At 41.2% G+C, this 13423-nt stretch overlaps 1 protein-coding gene across 1 annotated transcript in view; it reads right to left on the bottom strand.

Annotated features, from left to right (window-relative positions):
* Positions 1-5195: 5195 nt before the first annotated feature.
* The window catches only part of LOC121583223 (zinc finger protein GLIS3-like), a 34171-nt gene continuing 25943 nt past the window's right edge, over positions 5196-13423 (bottom strand). Inside the window, exons 9-11 of the mRNA XM_041899413.1 lie at positions 6798-6952; positions 5793-5978; positions 5196-5690 (exon numbers count right to left, since the gene is read on the bottom strand). Coding sequence (XP_041755347.1) covers positions 5566-5690; positions 5793-5978; positions 6798-6952 — 466 coding nt within the window. The 3' untranslated portion in view covers positions 5196-5565. The remainder of the gene's footprint in view (positions 5691-5792; positions 5979-6797; positions 6953-13423) is intronic.

Here is a 13423-nt window from a genome sequence, read left to right as displayed (position 1 = left end):
AGGACTACGGTGACTATGGCGCTGCCTCACTGGGCAACAGTTGCTATAAAACTCACCGGGCGCAACCTAACTGAGTATTCTGTAGGAGGAGCTGCTAGGATGGCGTGTTGGATGGATGCATATTAAGGTTTATTTCATAGATGGATGGATGTGCTGCTGATAAGAAGAAAACAATTATTATAAAATAAAAACAGCTTAGTATTATAAGCGGTATTAAAATGAATTAACATCAATATAACGTTAGTGTATCTGTCATCTTTCATTTACTCAGCACATCCTCACATTAGGGTGGATTGATCACACTATTTTTGGTACAATAAGTCTTCTAATGTATGAAAAATTGCAATAGAAATATCACAGAATGTTTCATTATGCGCACAATACAACATGGCAAACAGCATTAATAAACGCATTAGTTCACTGAATCAGGTTATTTCCCCAAGGCGGGACTACGTGCACCAATTGGTGATAAAGAGTGGTTGAGATAACAAAGAAAGGAGGCAACTCTCTCTCTCTCTCTCTCTCTCTCTCTCTCTCTCTCTCTCTCTCTCTCTCTCTCTCTCTCTCTCTCTCTCTCTCTCTCTCTCTCTCTCTCTCTCTCTCTCTCTCTCTCTCTCTCTCTCTCTCTCTCTCTCTCTCTCAATTCAATTCAATTTAAGGGCTTTATTGGCATGGGAAAGGTATGTTAACATTGCCAAAACAAGTGAAGTAGATTGTAAACAAAAGTGAAATAAACAATAAATATTAACAGTAAACATTACACTCAGAAGTTCCAAAAGAATAAAGACATTTCAAATGTCATATTATGTATATATATATACACAGTGTTGTAACAATGTGCAAATAGTTAAAGTACAAATGGGAAAATAAATAAACATAAATATGGGTTATATTTACAATGGTGTTTGTTCTTCACTGGTCGCCCTTTTCTTGTGGCAACAGGTCACAAATCTTGCTGCTGTGATGGCACACTGTGGTTTTTCACCCAGTAGATAAGGGAGTTTATCAAAATTGGGTTTGTTTTCAAATTCTTTGTGGATCTCTGTAATCTGAGGGAAATATGTATCTCTAATATGGTCATACATTTGGCAGGAGGTTAGGAAGTGCAGCTCAGTTTCCACCTCATTTTGTGGGCAGTGTGCACATAGCCTGTCTTCTCTTGAGAGCCAGCGCTGCCTACGGCGGCTTTTCTCAATAGCAAGGCTATGCTCACTGAGTCTGTACATAGTCAAAGCTTTCCTTAAGTTTGGGTCAGTCACAGTGGTCAGGTATTTTGCCAATGTGTACTCTCTGTTTAGAGCCAAATAGCATTCTAGTTTGCTCTGTTTTTTTGTTAATTCTTTCCAATGTGTCAAGTAATGCTCTTGTTGTTTTCTCATGATTTGGTTGGGTCTAATTGTGTTGTAGTTGATTCCCAAGGCTTGGGAATCACTTCCTTTTAAGTGGTTATAGAATTTAACGGCTCTTTCCTGGATTTTGATAATTAGCGGGTATCGGCCTAATTCTGCTCTGCATGCATTATTTGGTGTTTTTCGATGTACACAGAGGATATTTTTGCAGAATTCTGCATGCAGAGTCTCAATTTGGTGTTTGTCCCATTTTGTGAATTCTTGGTTGGTGAACGGACCCCAGACCTCACAACCATAAAGGGCAATGGGTTCAATAACTGATTCAAGTATTTTTAGACAGATCCTAATTGGTATGTCAAACTTTATATTCCTTTTGATGGCATAGAAGGCCCTTCTTGCCTTGTCTCTCAGATCGTTCACAGCTTTGTGGAAGTTACCTGTGGCGCTGATGTTTAGGCAGAGGTATGTATAGTCTTTTGTGTGCTCTAGGGCAACAGTGTCTAGATGGAATTTGTATTTGTGGTCCTGGCAACTGGACCTTTTTTGGAACACCATTATTTTTGTCTTACTGAGATTTACTGTCAGGGCCCAGGTCTGACAGAATCTGTGCAGAAGATCTAGGTGCTGCTGTAGGCCCTCCTTGGTTAGTGACTGAAGCACCAAATCATCAGTAAACGGTAGACATTTGACTTCAGATTCTAGTAGGGTGAGGCCGGGTGCTGCAGACTGTTCTAGTGCCCTCGCCAATTCATTGATATACATGTTGAAGAGGGTGGGGCTTAAACTGCATCTCTGTCTCACCCCACGGCCCTGTGGAAAGAAATGTGTGTGTTTTATGCCAATTTTAGCTGCACACTTGTTGTTTGTGTACATGGATTTTATAATGTCGTATGTTTTTCCCCCAACCCCACTTTCCATCAATTTGTATAGCAGACCCTCATGCCAAATTGAGTCAAAAGCTTTTTTGAAATCAACAAAGCATGAGAAGACTTTGCCTTTGTTTTGGTTTATTTGTTTGTCAATTAGGGTGTGCAGGGTGCATACGTGGTCTGTCGTATGGTAATTTGGTAAAAAGCCAATTTGACATTTGCTCAGTACATTGTTTTCACTGTGGAAATGAACTAGTCTGCTGTTAATGATAATGCATTGGATTTTCCCAAGGTTGCTGTTGACGCATATCCCACAGTAGTTATTGGGGTCAAATTTGTCTCCACTTTTGTGAATTGGGGTGATCAGTCCTTGGTTCCAAATATTGGGGAAGATGCCAGATCTAAGGATGATGTTAAAGAGTTTAGGTATAGCCAATTGGAATTTGAGGTCTGTATATTTTATCATTTCATTGAGGATACCATCAACACCACAGGCCTTTTTGGGTTGGAGGGTTTGCTCTCTCTCTCTCTCTCTCTCTCTCTCTCTCTCTCTCTCTCTCTCTCTCTCTCTCTCTCTCTCTCTCTCTCTCTCTCTCTCTCTCTCTCTCTCTCTCTCTCTCTCTCTCTCTCTCTCTCTCTCTCTCTCTATCTTAAATCTTGTGTTTTAGTGAAAGGCTATACATAATTTAATTAGCCTAACAGTTCACAGATACGGATTATGAACCTATTAGACATCACTATAAGGGACCTTTTTGAGTTTATTTCATCGATGCCATTCGAATGTTTCAGTTTTACAAATAGTTGCTTTATTTCATCCAATCAATAAAGGACATTTTCAGAGCCAGCTAGACTTAGGAAAAAGGTAAACTAGGGTTACTTCTGTAATACACATTACTATGTAATTACACTAGATATTTTCTATTGTTTAGGTCCAAATTAACAGTCAGGGTTTCATCATCATCTACCTACGCAACTAAATATAATAAATTACAAACTTTATTTTCCTTCTTAAACAATTATGTACAATAGTATAGACATGCCTTCGAACAACCACCTCCAATTTTCTCTAGGCTCAGTCATTAAAACATGTAATTAATCTGACAAGCAGAAAAACACACACAATTCAGGTTAGATTTCTCTAACATATTTCACACAAAAGATCTTTGAACAAAAATATAAACGCAACATGAAGCAATTTCAAAGATTTTACTGAGTTACAGTTCATATAAGGAAATCAGTCAATTTGAAATAAATTCATTAGGCCCTAATCTATGGATTTCACGACTGGGAATACAGATATACATCTGTTGGTCACAGACACCTTTAAACAAAAAAAGGTAGGGTTTGGATCAGAAAACCAGTCAGTATCTGGTGTGACCACCATTTGCCTCGCATAGAGTTGATCAGGCTGTTGATGGTGACCTGTGGAATGTTGTCCCACTCCTCTTCAATGGCTGTGCGAAGTTGCTGGATATTGCCGGGAACTGGAACACGATGTCGTACACGTTGATCCAGAGCATCCCAACCATGCTCAATGGGTGATACTGTATGTCTGGTGAGTATGCAGGTCATGGAAGAACTGGGACATTTTCAGGTTCCAGGAATTGCGTACAGATCCTTGCGACATAGGGCCATGCATTATCATGCTGAAACAGGAGGTGATGGCGGCGGATGAATGGCACGACAATGGGCCTCAGGATCTCATCACGGTATCTCTGTGCATTCAAATTGCCATCAATAAAATACAATTGTGTTTGTTATCCGTAGCTTATGCCTGCCCATTCCATAACCCCACCGCCACCATGGGGCACTCTGTTCACAATGTTGACAACAGCAAACTGCTCGCCCACACGACGCCATACACACTGTCTGCCATCTGCCTGGTAGAGTTGAAACCGGAATTCATCCGTGAAGAGCACACTTCTCTAGCGTGCCAGTGGCCATTGAAGGTGAGCATTTGTCCACTCAAATCGGTTATGATCCAGAACTGCAGTCAGGTCAAGTCTCTGGTGAGTACGACGAGCACGCAGATGAGCTTTCCTGAGATGGTTTCTGACAGATTGTGCAGAAATTATTAAGTTGTGCAAACCCAAAGTTTCACCAGCTGTCCAGGTGGCTGGTCTCAGATGATCCCGCAGGTGAAGAAGCCAGAAGTGGAGGTCCTGGGATTATGTGGTCTGCGGTTGTGAGGCCGGTTTGACGTACCGCCAAATTTTCTAAAACCAGGGTTTCCCAAGCTCGCCCCCCCCCCCAATCAGCTGTGTAGTGCTAGGGCAACAACCAAAACGTGCACCCAGGGTGGGCCCAAGGACTGAGTTTGGGAAACGCTGCTCTAAAATGACGTTGGAGACGACTTATGGTAGAAAAATGAACACCTGTGTAGTGATCATGCTGTTTAATCAGCTTCTTGATATGCCACACCAGTCAGGTGGATGGATTATCTTGATAAAGGAGAAATGCTCACCAACAGGGATGTAAACAAATTTGTGCACAACATTTATTTGAGAGAAATAAGCTTTTTGTGCATATGGAAAATGTCTCTGATCTTTTATTTCAGCTCATGAAACATGCGACCAACACTTTACATGTTGTGTTTATATTTTTGTTCTGTATAATTCATATGCTACTAACACATGTATGAAAAACAAAACAATGTTCCTTTCATGTGCTTTTTATGGTATCTATAGTAATTGCATAATAGGAGGGACAATATTTAGATACAACTGTATGCATTCAACTAATGTAAATATAACAAATCCTCCAAAGTATCCACAGAAGTGTCATTTTTTCAGTACAACACAATCTTTAGGAGTCATATTTCATTGTGGGCTTGGATTCTGACATTCGATGATACCACAGGAGGTTGGTGGCACCTTAATTGGGGAGAACGGGCTTGTGGTAATGACTGGTATCGGAATAGGCAGGATGGTATCACATACATCAAACACATGGTTTCCAGGTGTTTGATACCATTCCATTTGCTCCGTTCCGGCCATTATTATGAGCCGTCCTCCCCTCAGCAGCCTCCTGTGGATGATACTCACTTGAATGAAGACAGCATCTTGCAGACTCCAAAAGTAAGGATCTCAGAATAGTTTTTATGATACATATGACTGTATGCCTTGCCATTATGAAAACAATGTCAGTTAATAAGTGATGTGGATATGTTCATTTTGCCCATTGAATTCATTAAAACTACTGTATGTCCCCTCTTGTCTACAGTTCTCACCCAATAGGGGCATCACACTCAGGTCAATTTCAGTGAGCATGGAGCTGAAGAACAATATGCTTGTGGTAGGAGTATTATTGAAATCATCTGCCTTAGGAAGTGGATATATTTGCTGACGTCAACCCTCAGTGTAAATACAGGAGAGCTGGCTAGAGCAATGGTCCACCGCACTGACATGTAGATAAGCGTCCTCTGACATCACTGGCACTGGCAGATCCTGTGACGCACCCTGCAGGTCATTTACTGTGGATGCAACACACACAGAGAGTCCTTGTTATACGATAGATGCAAATGACTGCATGTTTATCCGTACTATACTGTAATTGTACTTTGTCTCTTTATTACCTGTGAGCCCAGACGACAGAGCTCTTTGGGAGATGTCTAGTCCATTCTGAGTGGTAAATGTTGGAGCAAGGCTGTCATCAAACACTGGGGTTTGCATCAGGTGACAGGAGTTGGTCTGCTTGGTGGATTTGTGTGTATCATTGTTGTATGATGGAGAGTACACCATTTGGATCTGACCACTAAAACCTGAGGAGGAAAATAACAGGTACCTCTAGTTATTTACATTTTACGAATAGATGAAGGGGGAGACTGAAGAATCTGTTTTCCTTCTCTGGTGTTTCGCTCTTTTCAACTTTATTCATTGTTACTTCTTCCACAAGCACATTGGCTTCATATCTTGATATTCATATACACAAATAAATATGGTATAGATAAAAGTAAAACCATTACAACCACCATGGTACCTTATTGAAGCACTATTACTCATCTGATACTACAGAACTGTGCTTTGAGTAGTTTGAAGCATTGTTCTTATCAAAACAACAGAAACGGTGCACAGCATGAACACCTTGTCAACATCAAGTGCTGCTGGCAAGTCCAGTGGGGAAAATGTGCTATCTATTTTCAGCTATGATCCAGAGAGTAAAGCTGCTTCTTCTTTCCTACATAGAAAAACATCAGCCACCTGCTGCACAACAGATAGCATTAAGCCATGATCATCCTATATCTGAGAGTATCTGTCATAACAGAATGTCAAACCACCCACACAATTATTTGATAGACTTTCTCCCAATAAAACGAACAGTCTCATTTCAGAGTAGGAATTTCCCTGAGGAATTGTACCATTGTTTTCTTTCCACAGGCACATTTCCACAGTCAAAAAGCTATGCCATCCTGTAGGCGCAGGTGTAATTCTATGCAGATCTCTGTGATGCATTACCAACCTGATCTGCTGTCACTTTTGACATTCCAGGGAAGGATATCTTCAATTTAGTACATTAGCACCTAATAGATGAATGCAGTGAAACATATTTGATGTACCTGTAGTTAGTAGGTGTCATTTACCTGGGTGGTGGTCTGCGTTTACTACAGGAGTGTGACTGGGATGACTCAGAGGTGTGCTGGTCTTTAGGGATAAGCCAGTGGGATGGTGAGTATGAGGAGTGGAGGGACCAGTCAGTTGGTTTTGGTATGACCTGGGGCTGAGGTGGTGGGGGGACCTATTGGCAAACATATCAGGTTGTTCAAGATACAGATGGAGACATATAATTTCATCTGCACACCTGCTGCAAAACATAATGATACTGTGTCACTGCCCATGCAGTAGGCCTATTTATTTATGCAACAACACACTCACTCATCATCACAAATTTTAAGCAAGCTATTTACAGTGCCTCCTAAAGACATGATTGACATTGGGAAAAGACGGTGGGATATCAGCTGATCATTGATGTTGATGATTCATGTAAATCTGCTAGTTAGCTAGCTCGATTTCTTTTACTGATTGTGATTTACCTTTCTGTCTTTCTGTCTCTCTCTGCTGCATGTATCAGCCAACCAGACCGAATATTGATGATGATGTAGGCTAAATCAAGTGTTATCAAGTGTTAGTCAAATGTTATGCTGCTGTGGCAGTACTGTTGATATTTTAACTAAGTAGCTAGCTACACACTACACATTTGATCGGCGACCGCATCTCTCAAGCCATGTATGTTTGGATACCGGGTGTGCGCAATCTCTGTACAGGGCAGACTGGGAAAAAGGCGCAACCGGGCATACACGCAAGCACCAATCTCTGTACAGGGCAGACTAGGAAAAAGGCGCAACCGGGCACACGCAAGCTCCGTACAGGGCAGGTCAACAGGCACAACCAACTGACTGGGTGGGGGTCACTGGCGTACCACAAACCCCCACAGCCCATGCAAGGCGGGGGGGCCCACAGGCTTTGGGGGTGCCCAACCCCCAAAATGTATATACACTGCTCATAAAAATAAAGGGAACACTTAAACAACACATCCTAGATCTGAATGAATGAAATAATCTTATTAAATACTTTTTTCTTTACATAGTTGAATGTGCTGACAACAAAATCACACAAAAATTATCAATGGAAATCAAATGTATCAACCCATGGAGGTCTGGATTTGGAGTCACCCTCAAAATTTAAGTGGAAAACCACACTACAGGCTGATCCAACTTTGATGTAATGTCCTTAAAACAAGTCAAAATGAGGCTCAGTAGTGTGTGTGGCCTCCACGTGCCTGTATGACCTCCCTACAACGCCTGGGCATGCTCCTGATGAGGTGGCGGATGGTCTCCTGAGGGATCTCCTCCCAGACCTGGACTAAAGCATCCGCCAACTCCTGGACAGTCTATGGTGCAACGTGGCGTTGGTGGATGGAGCGAGACATGATGTCCCAGATGTGCTCAATTGGATTCAGGTCTGGGGAACGGGCGGGCCAGTCCATAGCTTCAATGCCTTCCTCTTGCAGGAACTGCTGACACACTCCAGCCACATGAGATCTAGCATTGTCTTGCATTAGGAGGAACCCAGGGCCAACCGCACCAGCATATGGTCTCACAAGGGGTCTGAGGATCTCATCTCAGTACCTAATGGCAGTCAGGCTACCTCTGGCGAGCACATGGAGGGCTGTGCGGCCCCCCAAAGAAATGCCACCCCACACCATGACTGACCCACCGCCAAACCGGTCATGCTGGAGGATGTTGCAGGCAGCAGAACGTTCTCCACGGCGTCTCCAGACTCTGTCACGTCTGTCACATGTGCTCAGTGTGAACCTGCTTTCATCTGTGAAGAGCACAGGGCGCCAGTGGCGAATTTGCCAATCTTGGTGTTCTCTGGCAAATGCCAAACGTCCTGCACGGTGTTGGGCTGTAAGCACAACCTCCACCTGTGGACGTCGGGCCCTCATACCACCCTCATGGAGTCTGTTTCTGACTGTTTGAGCAGACACATGCACATTTGTGGCCTGCTGGAGGTCATTTTGCAGGGCTCTGGCAGTGCTCCTCCTGCTCCTCCTTGCACAAAGGCGGAGGTAGCGGTCCTGCTGCTGGGTTGTTGCCCTCCTACGGCCTCCTCCACATCTCCTGATGTACTAGCCTGTCTCCTGGTAGCGCCTCCATGCTCTGGACACTACGCTGACAGACACAGCAAACCTTCTTGCCACAGCTCACATTGATGTGCCATCCTGGATGAGCTGCACTACCTGAGCCACTTGTGTGGGTTGTAGACTCCGTCTCATGCTACCACTAGAGTGAAAGCACCGCCAGCATTCAAAAGTGACCAAAACATCAGCCAGGAAGCATAGGAACTGAGAAGTGGTCTGTGGTCACCACCTGCAGAACCATTCCTTTATTGGGGTGTCTTGCTAATTGCCTATAATTTCCACCTGTTGTCTATTCCATTTGCACAACAGCATGTGACATTTATTGTCAATCAGTGTTGCTTCCTAAGTGGACAGTTTGATTTCACAGAAGTGTGATTGACTTGGCGTTACATTGTGTTGTTTAAGTGTTCCCTTTATTTTTTTGAGCAGTGTATATATATATATATATATATATATATATATATATATATATATATAGATTTCTTGGGGTTGGGGGCCCCCTGGAGGTTGGCCCAATAGAATTAGGAATTAGAATACTAGAATGGACATTAACCTTCTTATGATGGGATAAAGGTCAGGGAGTTGGTCAACCATGGTTTGCCAGTGCTGTGATAAGATATTGTGTAAAATAATGAATTTGAAGAATGTATCTGCACTGTTTGTTAGCTAGCTAGCCAGACAGTTTTAGAGGACTGATTCCATAATTATTTTCAAATTAACTGCCAATATGCCAACATTCCATTCAAACAATGCAGTCAATCCACAGCCATACACTGGCTGAAATAGTAAATGATAGGATTTAGACAAGTTGTAAATCTAACAAGTACTGATATTATATAATAGCACTCTCAGCTTTCCAATATATATTTTTTTAGACATTTATGGTCTGTTTACATTTATTTTTGTCACGACTTCCGCCGAGGCTGCCCCCCCTCCTGGTTCGGGCAGGCTTTGGCGTTCGTCGTCACCGGAAGTACTAGCTACTGCCGATCCCATTCTCATCACTCCACTTGTCATGTCTTGTCAATCACACACACCTGGTGCTCATTCCCCTAATTAGTATGTGTATAAGTGTTCCCTCTGTTCCCCTTGTCTTTGTGAGTGATTGTTTGTTGTGAGAGCGTGTAGCTCGGTTGAGCTACTATTCACAGGTGGATGTTTTCCCTTGTAATAGTTTCGTTTGACGCTTTGGGCGTTTGATTTATGTAAATGGAATAAACTCTGGACTTCGGTATTTTACCTCCTGCGCTTGACTCCTTCATTCACACCTCGTCACAATTTTAGAGGCTATGTATACAGAAAATTGGTATAAAACCCGTATAAACTGTATTTATGATGATATGACAATATTTTAGGTTGACAATAAATATATTACACAATTTCTGATACATCACATGGTTTTGTTTTATTTTCCTGCATAAGTAAAATCAGGATTATGCCTCTACTGACATTAATTCCAATTAGACTGGTTTGGATTTATCCCTGACCAATATGGCTGCCATTTTCACCCCATTCTGGAACTTTGAGGGCTTATGACATAGCCCCTTCCCCAGATAGGATATGAACACGTCATAATTCATGTCAAAATAGTTTAGAGTGACAGGACATTTGCTGTAAAACTGCACATTTTTCTCTCAGCCTCATGGAAATTATACCACCACTCAAAAGGGCACTTTGGAGCCTGGAAGGGAAAAGGGGCATGTGCTCTGCACAGCTAGAGCCCTATCTGTGCATGTGCCTGCTTGTAAGGAGAATGGAGAAATACGCAATATCTCTTCTCTTTCTCTTCTTAACAAACCCTCAAATCTGTGAGCTAACTTAGAACAAATGAAATAATACAGTCAAATTTTACATGGTAAATTCATAAACACGAATGATATAGAAAATGATGTTTTTTCAAACTGAGAAAGTTTATATTGCGAAGTGACGAAATGCGCATGAGCGCTATTTATCAAAATTAGTGATAATTGGTAACGGGTATATTGGGCAAATTTTTTTTAGTTCAAAGACAACTTTGGTAGTATTATAAACCTTAAAATACATTGTTTCTAGTAGGCTACAGAACTAGAGGGGGTGAAAAGCGTGGTGAAAAGTACACAAATAAGCATAAGGGGTTATGACACTTAAAGGGGTTTGGTGTTGACTTTCTGAACTGATTCTTATATTTTTCCCAATTATTGATAAAAGAGCTGATCTGATTGGACAAAAGGCCAATTTGTGAAAAAATATCAAAATTGGGCTGCCTGTGTAAACTATTGCTGAGTGATTAACCGAAATGTCGGTTATTTTTCGTTTTTTAAATAACTAATTGACTGACTTCGGTTCAATTATTTTGAATTTCATTTTTTTTCTGTGAGCTCAATAAGCACATTGTACAGTTTCTCTAGAGATAAATCAGCTCAAGCCTGAACTGTGCAATGTAGTAGGGAGTTGTCGTTTCCAACAGGTCAATATTCTACATAGTTTAGTGCAGAAAACATGGTATTTAACTACAATGACCATAATCCATTGCGCGCCTACTTGTCCGGTCTGTGTGTTTCTTTTATGCCTGCTACATTAAGTAAGTGTGGGGCAGACATGGAGCAAGAGAGTGAAGAGACAGAAGAATGTGCAATCGAGATGGATAGACAGCAGTGATTGATAGTTGGTATTCAGCAGTTATAAAAGTATGCCTTATTTACTTTGAAGAACTACTAAAATAGTGATTTTGTCAGACAGCATAGGCAGCAGCTCTATAGAGATGAGATGATGATTTGGAATTAAATAATAAAGTCATCAAATAAAACAAATGTAATATACACAACAACTGAAATATTGTAAAAATATTTTATGAAAGTAAAGTAATGTGAATCAATTATGGTTAATAAGTGATAAGCAGTAATGGGCAGTCACTACCATCATGGGATTTCTATGAATTGTTTCATTCTGTGTTGTTACAGCATTCAACTGAAATAATGCATAGTGCATTTGTTAAATAATCGAAACCGTAATCGAAAACCGTGATCTTTAAAAAAATAATCGAACCAAAACCGAACCGACCTCAAAAATAACTAAATCACTCAGCACTAATGTAAATGCAGCCTTAGAGTTAGACCAACAGTTTAAAGTAATACAGAAATGATTAGTATTTGAGTTGTGGTTGGGATATATTGACCAAATTATTAGGAACGTTTTGGATGTATTTCACCAGGAACAAACATTTCACAGCTTTTTGGCCTGACCACACTGATATCTGACAAGTAAAAGTCTGTTTAAAAGAGTCCGCTAATTCATAACTGAGAGGAAGTAACATAGCACACCTCTCAGATTATAAATAACGCATGTTAACTAAGCACAGATATACATTTCTTATTTGGCAGATGGTACGTGAGAGAAATCTTAATGACTTGTTTTAGTTCGTTTGCCCAGACTAAAATGCCTGATTACTTAAATATGGCAACCTTCTTTTCCCATACCAGGCATCAGAAAGTAAGAAAGAGGATATTGTGAAGAAAATCCTTAGAAGGAAAGCCAAACAATGAGTTGGATGACTGCTTTTATGGTGTATCTGAAAACCTTTTTCATTTTTCTTACTGGCACCAGGGTAATAATTAAAATAATTGAGCTGTTTACAATGCAATTGATTAAGGGCATAACCATGCACAGGCTGAATGAGGAAATAAAGAAATCACATAACGGCAGTGAAGAAAATATTTTACAATCGATTTAACATCTAGAAAAGTAATTACAGCAATCCTCTTCCAGGAGCCTCTGAAGGGTATTTTTCGGATTTTATGATTCACTTATTGAATTCCTGAGCCACTCTAGTTGGTGGCTATAGCATCCACTAATGCAGGCCCTAGAGACTGATGAGGCAAAGCAAGGCCTGCTTTCATTGGCTGATTGTGTACCCAGAATCCTGTGGTGAATGTTGTGGCCTACTGCTGCTACCAGGACAATCAATCAGTGTCAGTGAGAAGCCATGAGCATCTGGCTGCCCAAAACTTCAGAAAACCCTCCTTCTCACTGCCTTTGAAGTGCATGGATGAAGGAATGTTTTTTTGTGGGCTGACCAGGCAACAGTGTTGCTGGCCATTCCCAACCTGTAAAATCTCTTCCCAACCGCTCTCTTCACAGCTGAGGTGCAGCAGGCCACAGAAAGCCCATTGGGGTCTTTCACAAGGGGAGAAAATTGTGCTTTATTTTAATCAGATTATTCTAACTATGAGCTTCTTGCCATAAAGCCATGACAACCGACATTTAAGTACTTATTTGTTTCAGATCAGAAAAAAAGAGAGAAAATGGGAGAGGCATTTAAGTCAATCATGGCTACAGTCACTGTGCCAATGGGAACTCAAAATGAATAGAAATACCAAGTCGCTTGACCAACAGATGCAACTGGTCCTGCAGCAGGTTCTCTTCCCAGAAAGTAGATGTGAATATTTCAAAAACCAAACCACTTTAACTTCTTAAGGATCGGACCCTTTTTTTCAATTTCTGCCTAAAATGACATACCCATTTCTAACTTCCTGTAGCTCAGGATATGCATATTCTTGATACCATTTGAAGGAAACACTTTGAAGTTTG

Source organism: Coregonus clupeaformis, chromosome 15 (genome assembly GCF_020615455.1).
Source record: "Coregonus clupeaformis isolate EN_2021a chromosome 15, ASM2061545v1, whole genome shotgun sequence".
Taxonomy (NCBI): domain Eukaryota; kingdom Metazoa; phylum Chordata; class Actinopteri; order Salmoniformes; family Salmonidae; genus Coregonus; species Coregonus clupeaformis.
Note: the sequence above shows the minus strand (reverse complement) of the source record. Positions and strands in the feature narration are given on the sequence as shown.